Source organism: Phocoena phocoena, chromosome 1 (genome assembly GCF_963924675.1).
Source record: "Phocoena phocoena chromosome 1, mPhoPho1.1, whole genome shotgun sequence".
In the NCBI taxonomy this organism is placed as follows: Eukaryota; Metazoa; Chordata; class Mammalia; order Artiodactyla; family Phocoenidae; genus Phocoena; species Phocoena phocoena.
The window spans coordinates 112129980-112155524 of record NC_089219.1 but is presented as its reverse complement, the minus strand read 5'-3'; the positions used below and the strand labels follow the sequence as shown (position 1 = coordinate 112155524).

The 25545-nt window shown below is 44.7% G+C and overlaps 1 protein-coding gene across 1 annotated transcript in view; it reads right to left on the bottom strand.

Moving 5' to 3' along the window:
* Positions 1-25249, bottom strand: part of TDRD10 (tudor domain containing 10) — a 55019-nt gene extending 29770 nt beyond the window's left edge. The window contains exons 1-6 of the mRNA XM_065888414.1: positions 25041-25249; positions 20980-21008; positions 20570-20649; positions 19557-19615; positions 8799-8869; positions 7988-8144 (exon numbers count right to left, since the gene is read on the bottom strand). Coding sequence (XP_065744486.1) covers positions 7988-8144; positions 8799-8869; positions 19557-19615; positions 20570-20649; positions 20980-20981 — 369 coding nt within the window. The 5' untranslated portion in view covers positions 20982-21008; positions 25041-25249. The remainder of the gene's footprint in view (positions 1-7987; positions 8145-8798; positions 8870-19556; positions 19616-20569; positions 20650-20979; positions 21009-25040) is intronic.
* Positions 25250-25545: the final 296 nt, after the last annotated feature.

Here is a 25545-nt window from a genome sequence, read left to right as displayed (position 1 = left end):
GTAATACTACTCAGCATTAAAAAGGAATAAACTAGGGCTTCCCTGGTGGCGCAGTGGTTGAGAATCTGCCTGCTAATGCAGGGGACACGGGTTCGAGCCCTGGTCTGGGAGGATCCCACATGCCGCAGAGCAACTAGGCCCATGAGCCACAACTACTGAGCCTGTGCATCTGGAGCCTGTGCTCCACAACAAGAGAGGCCGCCATAGTGAGAGGCCCGCGCACCGTGATGAAGAGTGGCCCCCGCTTGCCACAACTAGAGAAAGCCCTTGCACAGAAACGGAGACCCAACACAGCAAAAATAAAAATTAATAAATTCCTACCCCCATCTTAAAAAAAAAAAAAGGAATAAACTATTAGTATATGCAACAACACCTGGATGAATCTCCAAAAATTATGTTGATTGAAAAAAGCCAATCCCAAAAGGTTATATACTATATTATTTCATTCATATAACATTCTTGAAATTAAAGAAATAGAGAACAGATTAATTGCTCCAGGGGCTAAGGTGGGGATGGGGATGGGAGGGAAATGGGTGTGGCTATAAAAAGGTAACAGGAAGGATACTTGTGGTGGTGATGGAACCGCTCTGTATCGTAACTGTATCAACGTTAATACCCTGGTTGTGAAATTGTTTTGTAAGATGTTACCATTGGGGGAACTGGACAAAGGGTACAGGGGATCTCTGTATTGTTTTTTACAAGTAACTGCATGTGAATCTACAATTATCTCAAAAAGAAAAGTTTAATTGAAAGAAAAAAAAAGTTCTTATCGTGCTAGCAGCATAAAAGCAGGCAGAGGGCCACTGGCCAAAGTTTGCTGACCCCTTTCCTGGTTAGTTATATTATGGCAAATATCTTCTCCCAGTTTTTGGCTTGAATTTATCTTCCTTTATATTATCTTTCAAAGAAGATAAACACATAATTTTAATTCATCCACCTATCCTTTTTTTTTTTTTTCCCAGTTAACTCTTTATGCCTTAACAAGTCTTATTCTACTCTGAGGTCCTAAAGATATCCTTGTACATTTTTGCCTAAAAGTTTTAAAGTTTTGTCTTTCACATTAAGTCTCTAGTCCATCTAGAGTTTATTTTTTTATTTTTTTTAAAAATTTTATTTATTTATTTTATTTTTGGCTGTGTTGGGTCTTTGTTGCTGCGCACGGACTTTTCTCTAGTTGCGGTGAGCGGGGGCTACTCTTCGTTGCAGTGCGCGGGTTTCTCATTGCGGTGGCTTCTCTTATTGCAGAACACCAGCTCTAAGCGCATGGGCTTCAGTAGTTGTGGCTTGCGGGCTCTACAGAGCAGGCTCAGTAGTTGTGGCACACAAGCTTATTTGCTCTGCGGCACGTGGGATCTTCCCGGACCAGGGCCCGAACCCGTGTTCCCTGCATTGGCAGGCAGATTCTTAACCACTGCGCCACCATGGAAGCCCTAGAGTTTATTTCTGTGCATGAGGTAAGGCAGGGATATAATTTCGTATTTTTCTACATGAATAAGCAATTGTCCAGATTCAATAACTAAAGTGTCCATCCTTTCACCAGAGATGTACAACTCTACCAGAATAGTCAGTAGTTTCTGCATTTGCATAAGCCTCCTTTAGGGGCTCTCTATTGTATTTTATTGGTCAAACTGTCCAACCCTAGGCCAATAGTACAACGTCTTCTTGTAGAGCAAGGTCTCCCATCTTTATTTTCAGGAAGAAATGTCTTAAATATTCATAGACTTTTGGACTTCCATATAAATTTCAGAATCAGCCTGTGGGAATTTTTATTGAAATTATACAGAATCAAAAGATTAATTTTGGAAGAATGACTCTTAAATAACTCTTATTGGGCTTCCCTGGTGGCGCAGTGGTTGGGAGTCCGCCTGCCGATGCAGGGGACACGGGTTCGTGCCCCGGTCTGGGAGGATCCCACATGCCGCGGAGCGGCTGGGCCCGTGAGCCATGGCCGCTGAGCCTGCGCGTCCGGAGCCTGTCCTCCGCAACGGGAGAGGCCACAACAGTGAGAGGCCCGCGTAACGCATAAAAAAAAAAAAAAAAAAAAAAAAAATAACTCTTATTATCTTCCTATCCATGAACATGAAACTTTTCCTATTTTAGAATTCCTTAAAGACTTTCAATAAAGCTAAATTATTTCCCCCAGATAGGCCATGAGCACCTTGCACCTTTCACTGGATTTATTCCTAGGTACCTTAATTTTTAAAACTGCTCTTTGGTTTTTTTGTTTGTTTGTTTGTTTTGGGGGGGTTTTTTTGCCATACGCGGGCCTCTCACTGCCGCGGCCTCTCCCGTTGCGGAGCACAGGCTCTGGACGTGCAGGCTCAGTGGCCATGGCTCACGGGCCCAGCCGCTCCGCGGCATGCGGGATCCTCCCGGACTGGGGCACGAACCAGCGTCCCCTGCATCGGCAGGCGGACTCCCAACCACTGCGCCACCAGGGAAGCCCTAAAACTGCTCTTACAAATGGTATATTTTTAAAGTTATTTTGTTGTTTATTCATGGAAATATAAATAAAATTGATTTTTATATACCTGATATATATCCAGCTACCTTGTTAAAATGTTATTTCTAATAATTTACATATTATTTAAGTTTTTCTATGTAAAGAAACATCATCTGTAAATAATGAGTTTTATTTACCCTGTTCCAATATTTATGCCTTTAACTTATTTTCCTTTCCTCACTAGATAAAACCAGACTTCCAGTATATCCTTGTTGTTATTTTTAAAGAGAATGCTTATAATGTTTTTCTATTAAAATATTATTTTCTGTAGTTTTGGGAGATAGCCTTTATCAGGTTAAGAATAACCTTCTATTTCTAGCTGCTAAGAAACTTTATTTTTTAAATCATAAATTAGTAGTGAATTTTATCAAATGCTTTTGCTGTGCCTATTTAAGACGATCATATGGTGTTCACTCTTTAATCTGTTAATGTCGTGAAAGATTTATCATTTTTCTTTCTTTTTTTCTTTTTTTCTTTTTTTTTTTTTGGCTGCGCCATATGGTTTGTGGGATCTCTGTTCCCTGACCAGGAACTAAACCCAGGCTTTGGCAGTGAAAGCCCAGAATCCTAACCACTAGGCCACCAGGGAACTCCTGATTTATCATTTATCTAATATTAAGCTACTTCTGCATTTCTAGAAAAAAAATGCAACTGCCATGATGTATAATACTATCTTCATTAGCCAATATTGACTTCATTTTGCCAATATTTTGTTTAGAAACACTGCATGTGTGTTCATGTGAGTGAAACCAGCCTGCAATTTTTCTCTCTTATGCTCTCCTGTCTGATTTGATATCAGGGTTATATTGGCCTCATAGAATGAACTAGCAAGTATCTCACTTATTCTTTAGAAGAATTTATACAATATTGGAATTTTCTGTTCCTTGAAAATTCAGTAAAATTTGCCTATAAAACCATCTGGGCTTGGTGTTTTCTTTATAAGAAGATTCTAAACTTTGATTCAACTGCTTTACAGATATAGGGCTAGCAGTTTTTTTTATTAGTTTTGAAAATGATATACTTTAAGGAATGTGTCCATTTCTTCTAAGTTTTCAAGTTTATTACCGTATTAGCTTATATTTTATTATCTGCTACATCTATAGTTATGATCTTTTTATTACTAATGTTTACCTATGCCCTTTTCTCCTTTTTTCTTGATCATTCCAAAGGTTTTTCTGTTTCATTAATCTCTTTAAAGAATGAAATTTTGACTTTACTGATCCCTTCTATTGTAGCTTTGTTTTTTTATGCTTCTTGTTTTCCCCCCGGCTTTACTGAGATGTAACTGACATATAATTGTGGCTTTGTTTACAAAATTTTTAAAAACTTTGTTTTAAAACTTTTTTCTGGGCTTCCCTGGTGGTGCAGTGGTTGAGAGTCCACCTGCCGATGCAGGGGACACGGGTTCGTGCCCCGGTCCGGGAAGATCCCACATGCCACGGAGTGGCTGGGCCCGTGAACTATGGCCACTGAGCCTGCGCATCCGGAGCCTGTGCTCCGCAACAGGAGAGGCCACAACAGTGAGAGGCCCGCGTACTGCCAAAAAAAAAAAAAAAAAAATTTTGTCTGTTCCTTATTTGGGTTTATTTTTACTTTTTATATACTTCTTCAATCAACTCTAAGCTCATTTATTTTCATCCTGTCTCTTTGCTCATTTAAGCATTCAATATTATACAATTCCCTATAAGTATTGCCTTCGCTGTATCCCACAATTTTTTTTATATATATAAATTTATTTATTTTATTTTTAGCTGTGTTGGGTCTTTGTTGCTGAGCGCTGGCTTTCTCTAGTTGTGGCAAGCGGGGGCTACCCTCATTGCGGTGCACGGGCTTCTCATTGCGGTGCACGGGCTTCTCATTGCAGGGGCTTCTCCTGTTGCAGAGCATGGGCTCTACGCACACAGGCTTCAGTAGTTGCGGCATGTAGGCTCAGTAGTTGCGGCTCGCGGGCTCTAGACCACAGGCTCAGTAGTTGTGGTACACGGGCTTAGTTGCTCCGAGACATGTGGGATCTTCCTGGACCAGGGCTTGAACCCGTGCCCCTGCACTGACAGGCAGATTCTTAACTACTGTGCCACCAGTAGTTAAGTAGGGAAGCCCTATCCCACAACTTCTGATGAGAAAAATTTTCCTTATCGTTCAGTTCTAAGTACCTTTTTTCTTTTTGGCTGTGCAATGCAGCATGCAGGATCTTAGTTCCCCGACCAGGAACTGAACCCATGTCCCCTGCAATGCAAGTGTGGAGTCTTAACCACTGGACGGCCAGGGAAGTCTCTCTCCTAAGTACTTTTAAATTTCTCTTATGATTTCTTCTTTGACCCATGTGTTGTTTACTTAGGAATATGTTTTTAGATTTCTAAATGTATGGAGATTAGTGTTCATCTTTTGGTTATTTATTTCTAATGCAAAAGCACTGGGAATGTTCCTGAGAAATGATAGCCATCCCAAAAGGAAGAAGGCGAGCCTCTTAACACCCTTTTCTAGTACCTGGTTCTGGCATGACAGTACTCGCCCGTCCCAAATAACCCTAAAACTGGACGAACTATATGAATTAACCGTTTCTGGCACAGGCTAATGCTAGTGGGTAGCAGAGAGCAGTTTGCCTGAGAAAAGGAAAGCACAGCCGGTGAGCCCACATTTCCTCTGGGCACTTTCCCAAACCACAGCAAAGGCAAGCAGAGCTTGGGCAGTCAGTGGCAGTCTTCCTGGGCAGAAGAAACCCAGATAAGAGTTTTGGTGCCAGGAATTTGTGAGACAGGGTACCAGTGAGAAAGGAGTCAGAGAAAAGCCCCAGAGATCTAGAGGCTGACCCCAGGTCCTTGGCTGAATTCTAGGCTGCCCGTGTGCAGGGCAAGTTCTGGGAGGCCTTCGAGAGAAGAGCTGCTGTAGAAGGTAGAGGACAGGGAGCTAAGAGAGGAATACAGGAATCAAAGATCTCACAGTGCTGGGGAGACAACAGAGTTCCGACCCGGTCAGAGTGCAGAGACCTTGGTAAGCGCCCTGAGACCCTCACCCTAGAAGGTCAAGCCTTAGGAAAACGATTTTGCCCAAAAACTACGGCTCAAACTGAAGTATACTAATTCGAACAAGGAAAACCAACTTTAATAAGACCAGAAGGCCAGCTAGTGTTCCATTTTTGCTAGGAAAAAATAATCAACACTATTTAGAGAACATAATATAAAGTCTCTACAATACAACATCCATAATATCCAACATACAATCAAAAATTACCATATTTGTAAGAAGTCTTGACCCTTAAGCAAGGAGGTAAATGTCAATAGAAGCAGAACCACTAATGAACCAGCTGTTGGAATTGGCAGAAAATGATTTTATAACTACAGTAAGTATGTTAAAGACCATGGAAGAAACGGTAAACAAAATGGATGAAAAGATGGAAGAGTTCAGCTGAGAAATGGGGAAAAAAGAACCAAATGGCAGTTGAAAACTACACTATCTAAAATGAAAAATGCATTAGCTGGGCTTAATAGCAGATTGGACATAACAGCAGAAACGATTAGAGATTTCCAAGACAGGTCAGTTGGAAAGAGTGGGAAAGCTGTGGCCATACCTATACCGAGAGCAGTTGGCAAGGTGGTGTGGATATCTTCAGCGGCTCACAGGACAGCTTCAGAAGAGGTTGAGGGCTGGGTTCAACTGAGAGAGGGGTTTTGCAAGATATGACCTAGTAAGCTAAGGGAATTCAGGTCGTTTGAACTAAGGTAGTTTTAACTACGGAATCTAAGCTAAGAAGGGATGTGATGGAGCAAAGAGTGTTGAATAGTGAAGAAATGGTGAGGCAGTGGATTTTGGGTCCCAGTGTGTCTAATCATTAGACTGGGGGCTTTAGAGCCTTGCTACTCAAAATGTGGTCCCAGGACCAGTAGCACCAGCACCACCTGGCACTTGGGAAAATTCTCAGGCCCTGCCCCAGATGCACTCGATCAGTATCTCTGCAGGTGAGGCTCAGCAAGCTGTTTACCAAGCTCAGCAGTGATTCTGACGCTGTTCAAGTTTGAGAACTGCTCCTCCAAAGTAAGAGAGCTGCAAAGAAAGGGACAGGAGCAGAGTGGGATGCTCGAAACGGATATTTTGGAGATGTTCGGTTATGAGCAAGGACAAGGTCTGAGATATAACTCAGGGAATGGGAAACTGACTGAGTGGAAGAAAAGATCATTAAAGATAAATGCTCTAGAAATAAGGGGCCAGACTCTTAGATCATTCACAGGGACACAATGTGAGTGTCAGTTAAGAGAGAAAGACAGTGAGTCAGAAGCTGAAGTTATCAGGGGGGCATGACAGCGAGAATGGCAGATGACTGCAACCAAGAAGGTCAGTACGTAGCATAATCTGACAGCCTGCCCTTCCAAGAGCTAGAGTTTAAGGAGAATGGAAAGAGAATAGTTTAGACTAGCAAGGGGAGCCACCTCTGACAATCTTACTGTGGTGATTCCTATCCACCTCTCAGCTCCCATCTCCAACTTCTGTAGCAATGGCTGACCTTGTTAACTGCCTGTCAACAGGCATTCTCCCTTCCCTTGCTGACAGATTCCCAAGTTTAGCAACAATGTACCTATTTTAAAATAAGCTATATTTTCCAGCCTCCTTTGCACTGAAGGCCACCAGCTGTAGCTCTCTCCAACACAACAGCAGCAGAACTGTGGTCAGGCTTCTGAGAACGCGGCTTTTAGGAGGATACAGCCTCTCCACCCTCTGCCTCTCCCCTTCTTCCTGCCTGGAACTCTGGTAACACCATGGAGTGCCCATACCAACCTTGGACTCCTTACCTCCTGAATTCTTCTACAGGAAAGAAAAACAAATAGCTAACTCGTTTAAGTCACTGTCGGCTGTATATATGAGGAAATCAGAACAACTCAGTCGCTAACAATTCAGGCTCTGAAGTGGGATGCTTGGCTCCTGGTTCACCTTTACCTACCGAGAACGGGCCCACCTCACCGGAGGGAAGCTCCCAGGGCTTAGTTACGGGCCTTCTCGTCTCTGTCCACAAAGGCAGCCCCCACCAGGCGCTAACCCACCATTAACTCTCCCCTTGCAATACCTCACATTTGTCTTCCTGCCAGGAAGGACCAGATTTTATTCACTTTTGTCTTACTTACCCTCACACCAGCACCCAGAACAAGGCTGTGCAAACAACAGATACTCGATTCATGTCTGCTACGTTAAACAAGTAAAAGCCTCAATTTCCATAACCCACGTTGAAAAGGCCCTGACTGAATTGCCTAATAACCCTTTTTTTGTCCTTGCTAAGAATACAGCCTTCCTTTCATTTCAAAATTCCAAGTTTTCCATGCTAACCTTGCTTCCCACCGTTAAAGGTCATAAAAGTTCCCGAATTTCATCCCAGCCCCTGTTCTGTCCACAGTACGACTGGGATGCAAGGAGGAGGAAAGAACAGAAAGCAAAGTCGGCCAAGCTTTGAAGAGTGAGCACAGAGCAAACCAGAGCGCAGAGAGGCCAGACACCTACCAGCAGTTCCTGGGTCCACTCAGTCACATCAAGGGTCCTCTTGGGAGACCTTCTGTTGGAATTCACGTACAGTTTCCGTTTGCGGAAGAGCTTCCCATTCAGCTCCTGGATCGCAAGCGCCACTTTCTGCATGGAGCCCACATCTACAAATGCGAAGCTGTAAAGGAAGGAGAGGGCAGCTCTGAGCCCGGCTCAGAACAGAGCCACAGGAGGGCACCAAGCCCAAGCCTAGGAAAAGTCTCCTCTCCCCTCTGTGGGGACAGGAGAGGAGCTGGGCTGACCCTAATACACCAGGAGGCCACAATGACATCCACACTTGGGCTGGGACGGGCAGTGGGACAGCCTGTCCTGGGTGTCCTGGGGATCAGGAGACACATGCTGACCCTATCACCGTATAACATATGGCACGGCTCTGGGCTTCCTTCACACCGCTCCCCACAAAATTTCAAAGCCCTTTTACTGCCTGGAAAATAAGAAAGGGAAAATATGAGTAGGTCCAGATTTCAGGGGCAACCAAGGCTGAGGGAGGTGCAGTAACTTGCCTCGAGTCAGAAAACAGAGCAAGGACATGACCAAAAGCAAACCCAGGTCTCTGGACTTCCAAACCAAGGTTGTATGGATAAGGCAGCATTAGCTGCCAAGTCAGAGGGTTGGATGTGGAAAGGGGGTTTCCCAAATGTCACTCTGCCAAGTCGCAGTGGGTGTGGCTTTGGGAGTTGTTGAGCTAGTCTGTAACATCACTGCATCAGCAAAATGGACAAAGAGGAAAGGAGTTGCTTCCCAAAGAAAACAAAGGAAGAACAGTCATTACCATTTGCAGCCATTCTGGATTTTGTGGACATGGAGAGGGTTGAAGTCCTTTAGAAGGCACCGAATTTCCTCCTACAATGGCAGGGTTTAAAAGAGAAAGAGACCCAGAGACAATACTTACAATCAGTTCTCAATGTTTCAGATCCCCAATCAGCTAATCTGTAATCAACTGAACACATACTTGATGAGAACCTATGATGTGCTGAGCGTGCCAGGCTTTGTGCTCAGTGATGCAAATACAGAGACAAGAAAGATATGAGCCCTGCCTTCAATTGAAGCTCAACAGACGTGTGGGGTACAGACGAGTCAATCAAGTAAGCAGACCATTTCACCAGAGGTGCAAAAATGCCATAATGAGGAAGTACACATGCCTCCGGGAGCACACAGTATGGGTATCTAACCCAAATTTGGAGACGGTGGGCTCCCAGGAGGAAGTGACTTTTAAGTTATTAGGAATGTTGGCTATCTCCCTTTCATCGGTACCTAGGTGGGGAGGCTTGCTTTAACCAAACCAACCATGCAAGGCCAACTGCCCCTGCTGACTCAGTCCTGTAATCGTGGCAATTTCCCTTCATTTCTTCCCTCACACATCCTACAGACATTCAGCAAACATGGGTTACACACAGCGTTATGCTGAGTGTTACAGGAGATACTGATTTGAATTTGACATAAGCCTTGCACTCAAGGAGCTTATAGTTTGTAAATGCGTGATCTCTAACAGATGGGGCGGAGTGAAGTCTGAGGGTAAAAGTAAAGCCCGGAGTGGGCAGTGCACTGAGGGAGGACACACCATCGCTGGTCAGCCTCTGAGGGAGCTCTCATATCCACCACGCCCTTCTCTGCAAGGCTCCCCTCCCCACTTTGCTCACTGCAGCCTGGCCTCCACTGGCCGGGTATATGGCCACCTCCCGTCCCTGGACATTTCTCCATCCCACATTCAACTCTCCCTCATGCCTGCCCTCAGGCTGCCTCCCTTCCCCATGGACCCTGGTCCCACTCCTTCCCCTGGGCTGCCCTCCCTTTTCTGAGATAGCATCTACCCAACCCTGATGCCCTTTTAAGCAACACCCTATTTTTTCACTTTTCTGCCAAAGGTGTAGAAAGAGCCGTGTCTGCTTAATGCCTCCGTTTCCTCCCCGCCCACTCCCTCCCGGCTGCCTGCAGTTTCGCCATGTTCCTGCTCTACTGAAAATGCTTTCTTGCAGGTCACGGATGCGCTCCTGCTGCCCACCGCAAAGGCTTCCCCTCGGGCCTCCCTGTCAACACCTACCTGCGCTCCTCCACTTCCTCCTTCCTCAGCTCCCCCACCAGCACGTTACCACTATAAATCCCACACCTGTGATGAAAACCAATGTTTCCCTAGAAAATTCTACTTCGGAAAAATATATTTAGACCATCTTCTGTTAAAAGCAGCTTTTACCAATCTAAAGTCACTTTGTTGGCTTCGGAAAAGAGAAATGCATAATGTATAGCTCATTTCTCTCAGTCTTCGTATTTACATTACATTTAAATTCAAATTTTCTAGTTTGCTTTTACTTTTAAATATTTAATGTTTATTACAGATGAATCTATAAGATGCTGAGCAACAAGCACTTTGTGAGAACAAGCAGTATGTGCTTTAGCATTTTCAGCTTATAAAGCACTTTCACATACCTTATTCCATTTGATCTTTAAAACCACCCTGTGAAGTGTACATTATTACTGTCCTCATTCTCAGAAGCATAAAATAAGGATCAGAAAGGTTAAGTGACTGCCCTAAAATTACACAGCCAATTTAGAGTCAGGATTTGAACCCAAGCCTTCTAACTCTAAATCCTACATTCATTTCGAGATATCATGCAAAACCATACCTTTCTTCTTGTCAAATTTTACCATAATTAAAATGAAAGAGGGAATTCCCTGGCAGTCCAGTGGTTAGGACTCCGCGCTTTCACTGCCGGGGGCGCAGGTTCAATCCCTGGTCGGGAAACTAAGATCCCACAAGCCGTGGGGCACAGCCAAAAATACATAGATATATAAATAATAAAAGAAAGGAGAAAACTCCCATATTTTTGTGCCTTCAATAGCAGATGTCAGGAAACCACAGCCTTGGGCCAAATCCAACCTACCACCCTTTTTGTAAGTAAAGTTTTACTGGAATGCAGCCATGCACATTCATTTACTTATTGTCTATGGCTGCTTTCATGCTATTATTTACATTTTTGGCTAGAATACTTTATAGATGGTGTGATACTCTTCAATAATATTATATCGCTTTAGGAGGCTTGTATCTGGTTGTCTTACTTTTAGTGATGCTAAATTAATCAACAAATTCAGATAGTAACAGCCTGATTAAAACTGCCCATCAATATTTTACCTAATTGGGCTTCCCTGGTGGTACAGTGGTTGAGAGTCCACTTGCCAATGCAGGGGACACGGGTTCGATCCCTGGTCTGGGAAGATCCCACATGCCACGGAGCAGCTAAACCCATGTGCCACAATTGTTGAGGCTGCACTCTGGAGCCCTCAAGACACAACTACTGAAGCCCGTGCGCCTGGAGCCCTGCTCCGCAACAGAAGAAGCCACCGCAATGAGAAGCCCACTCACTGTAACGAAGAGTGGCCCCCGCTCGCCACAACTAGAGAAAGCCCGCGCACAGCAACGAAGACCCAACACAGCCAAAAATAAATAAATAAATGTATTTTAAAAAAATATTTTACCTAATGCATTTACCATGCTCTGATAACTACTGTCTGAAATAGGTATTTTATTATGGTTTGCAGAATGATGATTTTCTATCGTTTCTTTGGCATTTATGAGCTAAAGTTGCTCTGTAAAGAACTTCTTCTCATCCACTAGCGTGAGAAAATGGCACTGGTGTTGGAAAAGCAAAATAAACACTTATTCTTTCCCTTTAATTATCAAGTTTTATATTAATGAACTATTGTCTTGCTACCTTCAACGTGTCCAGCGAGCTTTGCTTTCTTTAGGTATTACTACAAATTATTGCTTTTTATCACAGTAGTTTTAATCAGAGGTAGTCATTAGTATTTTTGAAACACAAATTGTCCCATCTTTGGCCTGTAGGACCCCCTTTTCCCTTGTTCTTATGCTTTTTTATTTTTATTTGGAAACTTTCAAACACATAGAAAATAGTATAACAAATCCCTATATACCTATCACTTAGACTTACTAATTCTCAACTCAAAAAAAAAAAAAAAAAGGAGCGAGCAAGGGCACCTGTTCCTTGTTTTCACTCCTTTGTGTTACAGCACGAACCCCCAATAAAGCCTTGCCTGAAAAAAAAAAAATTCTTAAGTCATGGACATTTACAGGATTCCATCTACACCGCTCCCTACCACTAGGCTGTTCTGAAACAAATCTCGAACACCTCATCACTACATCTGCAAACATTCCAGCACATAGCTCCAAGAAACAAGTTATCTCACCTCTAATCACAACCTCTGCCATCCCTTTAACCAAACCCTAATAGCCTTTGAGAGCTTTCTAGCTTTCTGGCATAACAGCTCCAGACCTGGAATCAGGCATTTCCCTAAGAAGGCCTAGTTCCTTTCAGTGGGGAATGGTATTTAAAGTGAGAAATCTAGCAGGTAGAAGCTTAATGCCACTGGGTTGTTAGAGTACCAAGGTCTTTCAATGAACAGAGTTAGAAGATATGTATCTTTGAAAGGGAAAATAATCATTGTAACCATGGATTCTAACTCATATATAAGAGCTACAGATAGTTTTTATTTAATTTCTTTTATTTTTATATCTTTTCTCTTATGCTGAAAACCTTTATTCCTAACAACATTAAATACTTATTGTATCTTATTTTAAATATGTAACAGGTTCAAATAACAATACCAGGATTACTACAGACAACAAAATTATTGAGTAAAGTTTAAGATTTCTTTGCAGTTCTTTTTATGCTTGTAGTATATCCTGCTGAGGATCTACAGTCAAAATACCATATTCTGAGGTCACGTGGAATGATTCTTTTCTCTGGCACATTTACATATTTTAAAGTCAAAACAATAATACAAGGTTTTGCGTCGTGGGTAGGGACAGAGAAGAGGGTGTCCCAGGAGAAGATGTCTGCATGGGGAGAAAAGTCTGAGCCCTTCCTGATTGATTGTTTCCCTTTGGGGCCCCCAGGGAGAATCCTGAGATTGAAATCAGCCTCAGTTTAGAAATCCCTTTACTAGAGAACAGAGCAGGGCTTTGCAGCCCTGGGAATTTTTTTGCATTGACCTTTTATTTGCAGAAAACTTAAAGTCTTATTTTTATTAATGCCTTTAAAAAGAGGTGAGATTTTAATACTGATTTAATATTCAATGAATAAAACTATCTTGAGTGCAAAAAATAAAAATTAAAAAAGAAATACAAGGTAAGTTAGAAATTGTGCCACCATCTCCCTTCTACCCTTTTTTCCTTCCCTCCCCAGAGGTCACCAGTCTTTATTCCCTTTTTATCCTTCCATTGTTAATTTTGGCAAACTTAAAGAGATATTCCATTCTCTTCCTCCCTTCTGATGCAAAAGATTGTTTGATTCTAGGTGTATTCTTATACCTGCTGACAGACTGAATGTGAAGTGTGAAAAACATATGAGGTATGAAACAAGAATATTTCCCAGGTTTTGGGCCATGTACTGAGATGGGGCAGACTGTGGGAGAAGCAGGCTGGACACATTAAGTGTGAAACGCCTATTAGTTGCCCAAGTAGAGATAAGGACTTAGGCAATTGAATATACAGGTCCAGAGTTCATGGGCAAGGTACAAGCTGGGAATACAGATAACTGGTCATGATTTTCTACTACCACAATCATATCACCTGCACTGATGACACTTATTTCTGCCTTTCCAATTCTTATTCTTTTTCCTTGCCTATTGCACTGACCAAGACCACCTGTACAATGCTGACAGTAATAGCAATACCTGGTGTCCATATCTTTTTCCCGATCTCAAAGGGAAAGCTATCAAAGTTGTGTCCCTAACTTTTATATTTGCCGTACATTGTTAAGTCCTTAATCCATCTAGAATCCATTCCATGTATGTTATAAGGTTAAGGCCCAATTTCATTTTTCCTGTATGGATAATGAAATGTCTCAGAACCAGTTTACTGAATAGTCCCTTCTTTCCCAACTGATCTACAATACCACCTGGTTACACACACCAACTGCTCATATATGTGTAGGTCTATTTCTGGACTTTCTACTCTGTTCTATATGTTGACTATTAGCAATGCACCCACATCAAGATCATCATTATTACAGTGGGAAATTTGCTCTCCTCTCTGTCCCCCTTATTCTTCTTCAGAAGGGTGCAGTTATTCATGGGACTGTCCTGATCCATGTAAATTTTAGAATCACCTTGTCAAGTTCTTTGGAAAATCTTTGGGTATTTTGATCACAATGGCATTGAACCTATATATCAATTTAAGGATCATAAAACTGATTCTTCTTATCCATCTCTTTATTTAGGTCTTCTTTAATGACCTTCAGTTAAGTCTCATAATTTTCTGTGTATATGTCTTGCACAACTTTTATTATATTCTAGCTCTTTGTATTTTTTGTTCCTCTTGTATAGAAATACAATTGACTTTTGTATATTTAGCTTATATTCAACCAACTTAACTCTGAATAATTCTAACATGTCCAAGAGTCTTTTAAGCTTCAACTTAGGCAATCATCTGCAAATAATGACAGCTTTGTTTTTTCCTTTCCAATTCTTACACCTCTTATTTTTTTTATTTTCTCACTTGCTCTAGCTAAGAAAACGCATAAAATGTTAAACAGAAGTGATAGAGGCACTCATGTCTTGTTCTTGATTTTAAAATACTTCTGTTTTCCAAGTGATCATGTTTTCTGTGTATTTTTTGTAGATACTCTTCATCAGATTTTGGAGGTTTCCTTCCATTCAGTCTAAATGTTTTTCTGTGAATTGGGTTTTTAACTTTATCAAAGGTTGAATTTTAGCTTGAAGGTTCCCAGACCTTGTAAGTAATATGAATTTAAACCCCAAGTCACATGAAATCAGGCCTACTGTTACATGTTCTGGGGGAGACTGCTTCGCCCTACCAGCCCCAGATCCAGGCCAAGACAGATTAACTTCCTCAACACCACCCTGGGCCAATAAGCAAAGTTTCTGTGGTTCACACTTTCACTAAGGGTCCAGCCCTTCAACAATCCTGCTTTTGCGGGGATGTCAGTTACCATTCCCCTCCTCACATAGGCCCAGAGTGTCATCTCCTGTCCTGACATGGCTGTTATAATCCAATCTACTCTTTGGGTTTTGAGGTAGGCACAGATCCTAGGGCAATGGCCAGACTCTCCTGGTTTTCAGTTATTGCTTATTTGGGGCCCTATTAATTTTCCTTACTTTCTTAGGAGTCAGGTATGTATTTAAAAGTGGTTATTTCCTATATTTTAGCTTCTATTTCCAAGTATTTTCTTGTGAGAGGGTTTTCAGGTTATCCAATCTATCATAATTATGGAAACAGAGGCATTTGAAGATTTTAAATCCATTTGGCATCATGAAGGCTACTCATATACTCAGCAAGACCAGTTTGAGAAAACTGGTGAGGGCAGAAAGCAAACCAGTGGGTTCAAGAGTAAGTGTGTGATCAATTTCAAAACTTACTACAAAGCGACAGTAAGCAAGTGCAGTACTGGCATAAGGAAAGACATACAGATCAATGGAATAGAATGAGACTCCAGAAATAAACTGCTACATTTATGGTCAACTGATTTTCAACAAGGATGCCAAAATAATTCATTGGGGAAAAATAATCTTTTTAGCAAATGATGCTAGGACAACTGGACATCTACATGCAAAAGAATGAAACTGACCCCTACCTCAAACCACCCAGAAGTATGAATTCAAAAAGGATCACAGGACTTCCCCGGTGGCACAGTGGTTAAGAATCCTCCTGCCAATGTAGGGGACACGGGTTCGAGCCCTGGTCCAGGAAGCTCCCACATGCCATGAAGCAACTAAGCCCATGCGCTACAACTACTGAGCCTGCGCTCTAGAGCCCACGAGCCACAACTACTGAGCCCATGTGCCACAAATACTGAAGCCTGCGCACCTAGAGCCTGTGCTCCGCAATGAAGAGCAGCCCCCGCTCGCCACAACTAGAGAAAGCCTGCACACAGCAACGAGGACCCAATGCAGCCAAAAATAAATAAAATTTTTAAAAAAGGATCATAGACCTAAATATGAGAGCTAAAACTATAAAACTCTTAAAAGAATGCATAAGTGTACATCCTTGTGATCTTGGATTAGGCAATGGATTCTTAGATATGGCACCTAAAGCACAAGCAACCAAAGAAAAAAACAAAATTGTAATGCATCAAAATTAAACTTCTGTGTTTCAAAGGACACTACAGAGAAACTAAAAATACAACTGATAGGAGAAAATATTTCCAAATCATGTATCTGATAAGAGACCTGTATCCAGAATGTATAAAGAACTCTTTCAACTCAATAATAAAAAGACAGGGCTTCCCTGGTGGCGCAGCGGTTGAGAGCCCGCCTGCCGATGCAGGGGATACGGGTTCGTGCCCCGGTCCGGGAAGATCCCACATGCCGCGGAGTGGCTGGGCCCGTGAGCCATGGCCGCTGAGCCTGCGCATCCGGAGCCTGTGCCCCGCAACGGGAGAGGCCGCAACAGTGAGAGGCCCCTGTACCGCAAAAAAACAAACAAACAAACAGGGACTTCCCTGGTGGCGCAGTGGTTAAGAATCCGCCTGCCAGTGCAGGGGGACACGGGTCCGATCCCTGGTCTGGGAAGATCCCACATGCCGTGGAGCAACTAAGCCCACGCACCACAACTACTGAGACCGCGTGCCACAACTACTGAAGCCCGTGCACCTAGAACCCGTGCTCTGCAACAAGAGAAGCCACGGCAATGAGAAGCCCACGCACCACAACAAAGAGTAGCCCCACTCGCCGAAACTAGAGAAAGCCCATGAGCAGCCAACGAAGACCCAATGCAGCCAAAATTAAATAAATAAAATAAATTTATTTTAAAAAAAGGACAGGCAATAACAGATTTGGGCAAGGAAGTGGAGAAACTGGAATCCCCATACATTGCTGGTATGAATGTGAAAATGTTACAGCTCTTTTGGAAAGCAGTTTGGCACAGAGTTATCATGTGACCCAGTGACTTCACTCCTAGGTATATACCAAAGACAACTGGAACATACGTTTACACATAACGTGTACACCAATGTGCAGAGCATTATTCACAAAAACCAAAAAGTGGCAACAACCCAAATGTCCAGTGATGAATGGATAAACCAATGGTGGTACATCCATATAAATATTTTAGCCATAAAAAGGAATGAAGTACTGAGACATGCTATAAAACATGTGAACCCTGAAAACATTATACTAAGTGAAAGAACACACAAAATGCCACACGTTGTATGACTTCACTTACATGAAATAGCCAGGATAGGCAAATTCATAGAGACAGAAAGTAAATTAGTGGTTGCCAGGGGTGATGCAAATATTCTGGAATTAGTGGTGATGGCTGCACAACCTTGTGAATATACTAAAAACCACTGAATTTTATGCTTTAAAATAATGAATTTTATGGTATGTGATTTATATCTCAATAAAAAGAGAAAGGTTAATAAAGTAAAAAATCCTGGCTACTGTTATTGCTATGAATAATAAATCATCTTTCATCTCTGATCCAAGACTTTCATCTTCTACCAACAGCCATGAAACTGCTGCAGGCTAATCTGTTGGTCTGCAAGCAGCGTAACGTCGCAGACACTTACTGCATGGTTCTTGATGAGGCATTAATGTTTTTATGTTCTGTGGTGTTTTTTTTTTAATTAATTAATTGATTTATTTTTGGCTGCATTGGATCTTCGTTGCTGGGAGGGCTTTCTCTAGCTGCGGCGAGTGGGGGCTTCTCACTGAGGTGTCTTCTCTTGTGGAGCACAGGCTCTAGGCGAGCGACCTTCAGTAGTTGTGGCTCACAGGCTCTAGAGCGCAGGCTCAGTAGTTGTGGCACACGGGCTTAGTTGCTCCGCGGCATGTGGGATCTTCCCGGACCAGGGCTCAAACCCGTGTCCCCTGCATTGGCAGGCGGATTCTTAACCACTGCACCACCAGGGAAGTCCGGCATTAATGCTAAAATAAGAAACTTCTTTTTAAAAACCTACTTCTTTAGCTCATGTCTGTCCTCTCCTATGAGACTGGTCTGCATTTGTTAAGTTGGAAGAAAGCACCGTGGGGAAGGCTGCTGCTTTCCCGTGAAGGGGGCAAGGATCAAAGGCCCCCTATACCACAGTGTGGGTCAGCATAGCCAAGCAAGCCCCAGGTGCTGGGCTGCGAAACAGGGTCTTCTGGAGAGAGGTGGCAGAGCCTCTCAGTGCCTCGCCTCCCCAAGACCACTGCAGAACTGCCTGCAGGGCTCCTGCCCTCATCTCACTGTCAAATAATGGGTTGTAGCAGCCTGCCAACAAGGGGAAGGGGAATCAGCCCCAGTACTCTCTTCTCTCAGATGCCAAGAATCCCCCAACCCACCCCTTTGACTCTTGGTTTAATTCACTGGGTCAAAATGAATTACTTGATTCTCTGGGCTCCAATACCATGTTCTTCTCTCTTTGTCAGATAAAAACATAATAGATTCATCTCTTTTTATGGTGAGTTATTTACACGTCTTATGGATTATGTGGTTTGGTACTTGGGGGCAACTGGACATGGACTCAACTCTTGGCTGACCACTCACTAGGTCTGTGTACTTGCGTAGGGGGGACCTCTTAGAGCCTTAGATGCCTCATCTCCAAGATGGAAATACCACCCACCACCCAGAGTTATTATAAGAATTTAATAAAACCACACTAATGAAGTATTTAGCCTATTTCCCGGAGCATCTCTGATAATTAAAATATAGTAACTGGTGTAAAAGGAATAAGGCACAATTTGGGCAGAGAAGATTGAGTTTAGCTAATTGGCAAGGGGGCACGAGACCAGCACATTTTCAAAAAATGTCTGACATGCAGCAGGGGCTCCACAAAAGTTAGTTTCTCTCATCCTTCATCTGAGACTGAGCTCGAGCGCAAGGACCAGGTTATCTTCTAGCGTGCTGAGTGCTCCTCAGGCACATTATTTTGCGTTACTCGCAAATTTTTAAATGCTCCCCAAAAATTAAAAAGGCAGGGGATGCTTCAAATCAGTAGATTACACTTCCGTTCTCTCTTCATCTGTACTTCAAATGCACTTATTACAAATTTTAAGTACTTACGTTGTTCAATAATTATTTCAGGTTTGGTGGTCTGGTCTGCCCAAATAGACAGGAAGATTCCAGGGGTCAAATATGGTTGTTTATATTCTACTAAGTACACAGCCAACTGACTGAACTGGTTCATTTCAAAGTGAAATGAGTGTAGTTTCTTGGCTGAGACCCCACTGCTCCCTATGACCAAAGGATCGGTAATTGAACCCTCACAAGGCTCCCTTCCTAAAGGGAAGCTGCCTCACCGCTGCCCCTCCATTCAAAGCGACAAGGAGGGTGACCACCCATCCAGGTTTACATGGATGGTCGGATGCAGGATGCTCCACACTAAAAGTGGGCAGTCCAAGGCAAACCGTGAACTGGCTGTGAGCTGGTCAGCGTAGTCACCAACCAGCGACTGCTTGCACATTCGTAGCTCTAAAATACCTTTTAAAACTGGTAAAACTGTTACTGGCAGGTTTAAGTCATATGGGGGAGACCAAAGAAGATAAGAAGCAACCGTTCACAGAGAGTGAAGCATACCTCAGAGATATCCAGCGGGAGATTGCCAACATACACCTGTGTCTCTCTCTTCTTGAATCCTAAGAAGAAAAATAGCCAAAAAGAAGGCAGGTGTAAGGCTAGAGGATTCAGAGGAGTTAGAACATGTGATAAGTGACACATTTTCCTCAAGGTTAAAACATACACACACAGTCCCCTACAAACATCCCCCCACACACACCGTGATCAGTGAAGGGTTATACAGCACTCAATCGGTCTGCAGACACTTATCAGGGTTATGGGAGTGGTCCAGTGTTAAGTGTTGGCCTTGGATATCACTGCCTTCAAGGCAGGAGCGTACTCTCTCTCTGGGGGCTGGGAGGACAGCGAGTCATCAGCACACCTGGAATCCAGTGCTTCCAATGGGGTATTATGTAGTTTTAGGACCAAAGGGGGTAGTATTTCAAAGTTAACATTCAGCTGAAGGAGGGAAGGAAGTGGGGGTTAATGCAGGAGGGAGGCAGAAGGGAATCCAGGCAGAGGGCAGGGCACACGCAAAGGCATGGAGATGCGAAAAGGCGCCTCTGGGAGGCTGCCTGGAGTCAGGAATAGCTAGAGGCACGCTGCAGGTGGGTGAGTGGTGAGAGCAGAAGGAAGAAAGGCAGGCCAGGCCAACTGCTGAAATCGCTGACTGCTGCCCACAGCAGTCTCAGCAGAGTCCACTGGCTGTGAGAAGGAGGTGAAGGGTTTAATCAGAGAGGTGACATCAACACGGCTAGGTTGCAGAAAGATCACTTTGGAGATGGTGGAGGGTGAAATGGGAGGAGATAAGGATTAAAGAGAAGTATGGGGTTAGGAGCAGCCAGCGCAACAGCGCCTGAGGGTCTGCACAGTGTGTGGCAGAGGGATGCATCCCTCGTGTGAAAGGAAACGTGGTGACTGGAGCAAGGGCAGGATCTCAGGTTTCATGCTTGAAGAGAAACTGAGTAGATTAATTAGGATCCAGGTTATAGACTGAGCGTCCCAGCACCAAGCAAACCCCCAAGCTAACTCACTTGGAGATTTCTGTTCCTCCAACACTCCATTCTTCCCAAATACTTCAGCAGAGGGTCGGAAGTCACTGCTGCTCCAGGACCTGTCAAACACAGGTCTTAGCATTGCACCTCCCAAGGGCAAACTCCAACAGAAGGAGTTTGGGCATAACAAGCAGGGCCCGGCAGAAGCCTCCATACCCGCTTCCTGACAGAGGGTTTCCCTTCCTCCTTCCAGACTCGGGTTCCAAGCACGAAGCCCTCCACTGGACCTTTTTAATCGCTAATTGTTAAAGCACATTTAGTGTCAGAATCAACAGGCAAGAAATGCTGGGGTTGACTCCTAAGCTCTGGGCATTGGGAGGCAGGAGGAGAAGGAAGAGAAGGGTGTGGGTGGAAGGAGGCTTGTTTATCAGCAGAAGGAAACAACTTACATGCTGCAGTTTCTTTCCAACAGGATCTCCTGCAAAGCCAACCAGCCACAGTTAGAGGAATGCCAGGATCATTCCCCATCACATTACTGAATAGGTACTGTGGCACGCAGAATCATGCCCCCCAGCAAAGTGGACCATATCTTAATCTCCAGAACCTATTAAGGGTTCTGGTCACCAATTCCGATTTGGGGGGGAGCAGTTTTACCACACCACCAAGCACTGCTCCAGACACCAGCTGGGTGTCCTACAGTGCAACTCAATTCTGACACTGTCTACCCAGGAGATAGCATCAGATTCCACAGGTTAAGGGCTCAGTCCCACAGGACTGCCCCGCTTCAGACGCCAGTCACCTGCAAGCCCAGGTTGTCACCTGTGCTTCTGATTGACCACCTATAGACTGGAGGTTCGCACGACCCCTCCTTGGGTCCCATCACTTTGCTAGAGTGGCTCACGTCTCAGAGAAACGTTTTCCTTACTAGATTGCCATTTATTTAAAAAGTATATAACTCAGGAACAGCCAGATGGGAGAGATGCATGGGGCAAGGTACAGGGAAAGGGCACAGAGCTTCCATGCTCTCTAGGTGTGTCACTGTCCCCAAATCTCTACTGTGTTCACCAACCTGGAAGCTCTCAGAACCCATACTTTTGGGTTTTCATGGAGGCTTCATTGCAGAGGCATGACAGATCAGCCCTTGGTTCTTTTCCTGCAGGTAAGAAGGCTGTCAAAGTCATTTTAAAGGGATTTTTTTTTCTTTACTTTGGGAGAAACAAAAATTAAAACGTTAAATTTTTTTTTTTTTTTTTTTTTTTTGCGGTGCACAGGCCTCTCACTGTTGTGGCCTCTCCTGTTGCGGAGCACAGGCTCCAGACGCGCAGGCTCAGCAGCCATGGCTCACGGGCCCAGCCGCTTCGTGGCATGTGGGATCTTCCCAGACCGGGGCACGAACCCGTGTCCCCTGCATCGGCAGGCGGACTCTCAACCACTGCGCCACCAGGGAAGCCCCAAAAACGTTAAATTTTAAAAGAAAGTAGTAACACTGTCCTCTAAATTGTTCCCAGCTGCAGGAGGAAACCGCTTTAGTTGCAACTAAATTTAAATAGAACTAACAGTGGTTAAGATAATTAAAAGGCTTAAGTATTGATGAATAAAAATAGAGAGGTTTATGGGCAGAATCAGGCTATGGCTGTTACTCCCAATTTCCTGGTAATCCCTGGAAAACTCTATGGGCTTCTGGAACAGGGAGGGCAGCAACACCTCCCAAGCAAGGGCCCAGCATAAATCTTTCAAAGATGCCTTTAAGGGCCTGCCAGGTGCTATGCTAACTAAACAGCTAATGTACATTGTCTTATTTAATCCTCATGGAAACTCTCAGAACTTGCCATTATTACCCCACTGTACAGATGAAGTCCTGGAGGCTCAGAGACCATAATCTGGTAGTCTGTCAAAGATCACTTAATTTATGCTCATAAATAGAGAAGTCTGTTTTTTTAATTCAAACCATATGACTCAAAAGTCATGAGCTTCCACTCTATTGCTTGGTCTGGAAAAGTGTCTTATTTGTGTTTTTAAAAAGACAAAGAGTAGGACTTCCCTGGTGGCGCAGTGGTTAAGAATCCGCCTGCCAACGCGGGGGACATGGGTTCGAGCCCTGGTCCGGGAAGATTCCACATGCCATGGAGCAACTAAGCCTGTGCGCCACAACTACTTAGCCTGCGCTCTAGAGCCTGCGAGCCGCAACTACTGAAGCCCTGGCGCCTAGAGCCCATGCTCCACAAGAAGAGAAGCCACCGCAATGAGAAGACTGCACCACGACGAAGAGTAGCCCCTGCTTGCTGCAACTAGAGAAAGCCCCCGTGCAGCAATGAAGACCCAACGCAGCCAAAAATAAATACATTTATTTAAAAAAAAAAGACAAAGAGTATATATAAAGAACTCTTACAACTCAATAATAAGGCAAATAAGGAGTTCCCTGGTGGTCTAGTAGTTAGGATTCGGCGCTTTCACTGCAGAGGCCTGGGTTCGATCCCTGGTCAGAGAAACCATCCTGCATGCAGTCTGGCGTAGCCAAAATAATAATAATAATAATGCAAATAAACCAATTAAAAGTGGACAAATCACCTGATAGAGATTTCTCCAAAGATAAACAAATGTCCAATAAGCACATGAAAAAGACTCTCAACGTATTTAGCCATTAAGGAAATGCAAATCAAAGCCACAAGGATACATCACATCCACTAGGAGGGCTATAATTTAGAAGACAGACAATAAGTGTTGAGATGTGGAGAAATGGGAACCCTCATATTGCTGATGGGAACGTAAAGTGGTGCCGTTTGGGACACAGTTTGGCAGTTTCTCAAAAAGTTAAAGAGAATTCCATATGACCCGGCAATTCCACTCCTGGGTATCTACTCAAGATAAATTAAAATTGATGTCCACCAAAAACTTGTTCACAAATATTCACAGCAGCATTGTTCACAATATCCAAAAGAAAACAACTCAGGGACTTCCCTGGTGGCGCAATGGTTAAAGAATCTGCCTGCCAATGCAGGGGACACGGGTTCGATCCCTGGTCGGGGAAGATCCCACATGCCTGCCACGGAGCAACTAAGTCCTTGTGCCACAACTACTGAGCCTGCGTGCTGCAACTACTGAAGCTCACACACCTAAGGCCCGTGCTCCGCAGCAAGAGAAGCCACCGCAATGAGAAGCCCGCGCACCGCAAGGAAGAGTGGCCCCGGCCACAACTAAAGAAAGAAACTAAAGAAAGCCGACATGCAGCAACGAAGACCCAACGCTGCCAAAAACAAATTAAATTTAAAAAAACAAGAAACAACTCAAATGATCATCAACTGACAGATGAACAGATAAATAAAATGTATACCCAAAGAATGGAATATTATCTGGCAATATAAGTGGACTAAAATATTGATAAATGCCACAACATGGATGAACCTCAAAAACATGATGCTATAGTAAGAAACCACACACAAAGGGTCACATATTGCATGATTCCACGTATATGAAAAGTCCAGACTAGACAAATCTGTAGAGACAGAAAGTAGATTGGTGGCCGCCTAGGTCTGGGGGTGGGGGGGGCGGCGGGGAATGAGGAGTGTCTGCTAACAAGGTTTCCTTTTGGCACCCCAAATGCTCTAAACAGGGAAATGTTCTAAAATTAGATTGTGGTGATGGCTGCACTGTAAATATACTAAATACCTTTTAATTGTACACCTAAAACAGGTGAATTTTATGGTGTGCAAATTATATCTCAATAAAGTTTTTTTTTTTAAAGGTAAGGCACATTTTCAAGAATGGCTGGAATAAGCAAGCATTTCTTTTGCCACTCCACCTCACAAACCAACGCCCACACAAATGAAGCCAATGAGTGGCCAGGATCATTCAGTCCCCCTGGCTTGTATTGGATTTAGAACGTATTGCGTTAGCCTCAACAGCACGTTTAGTTTTTTAAGCTAAAAAGTTAAATTTAAAGTTTTTAAATTCAGCCTGGTATCCACTCCCACCCACCAACCCCACTAAAAATTCGTTCTGCAGACGCACCTGGCGAGAGCAAGCGACAAGCTCCGACGGGTAACACGCGCCCCGCCACCATGGGGGGGAAATGAGAGGTGCAGTTTCCACAAACGCCTCCCAACGCCCAGGTCCCCGCCACCGTCCGCCCGGCAGCCCGGGGCCGGGAACCAAAAAGCTGTACCTTCTCCCTGCCAGGTACATCCAGCCTGCAGCCCAGACGCTGAGCCTTAGCTCCTTCCTGCGCGCTTCTACTCCTCCGACGCCCGCGGGGTACGGGGCGGGGCCGCCCCTCCGCAGCCAATCCCCGGGCGGCTGCAGCCCGGCCGGGCGGGAAGAACTGCGTGCTAGCTGCGCAGCGCCAGGAGTGCTCGCTAGGACGGTAACTGCACCGGCTCGGGAGTGCTCGCTAGGACGGTAACTGCACCGGCTCGGGAGCAAGCGTCCGCGGGCCCTGCTCCCGCTTTTAATAGACACCCTCCCCCCACACACAACCCCAAAATATGCTTGCAGAGAGAGTGGAGCGAGTGACAGTGGCGCACGCCTAGCTCTTTTAGGAGTGGAGGGGCTCCCATCCTGGGTCGGAGAGGTGCACGTGGAGCACTTGGACTGCGTTTGAAGGCAGCGCCTGGCCGAGACCGGCTCAGTGCAGATGGGGAGCTGCTTACCCAAAACGTGGGGGTCCCTAACCACGCGGGCGCAACCGGTCAGCACGTAGAGCTGCTGCTACCTTCCCCCGAACATGCACCCCGGACCCGCCTCTGCAGAGGCACTGACCCCGGCGCCCCCGGATCTGGGCGGGAGGTGGCGGGCGGGGAGGCGCCAGCCTCGGAGGGGAGGGGCGCGCGGAGAGGGCGGGCTGCCCGCTGGCGGCCCACCGTCCGTCGCGGCGCCGGGGACACTCCCGCCGCCTCCGCTTCGTCTCCCCTGGTCCCCGGGAGTGTGGGCAGGGCTGTCCCCGGGCTTCCGTGGGCCCGGCCTCTCCCACTTCGGGAGGAAAACGCAGGGGAAGCCCCCGGCGCCCGCCGCCCCCGGAG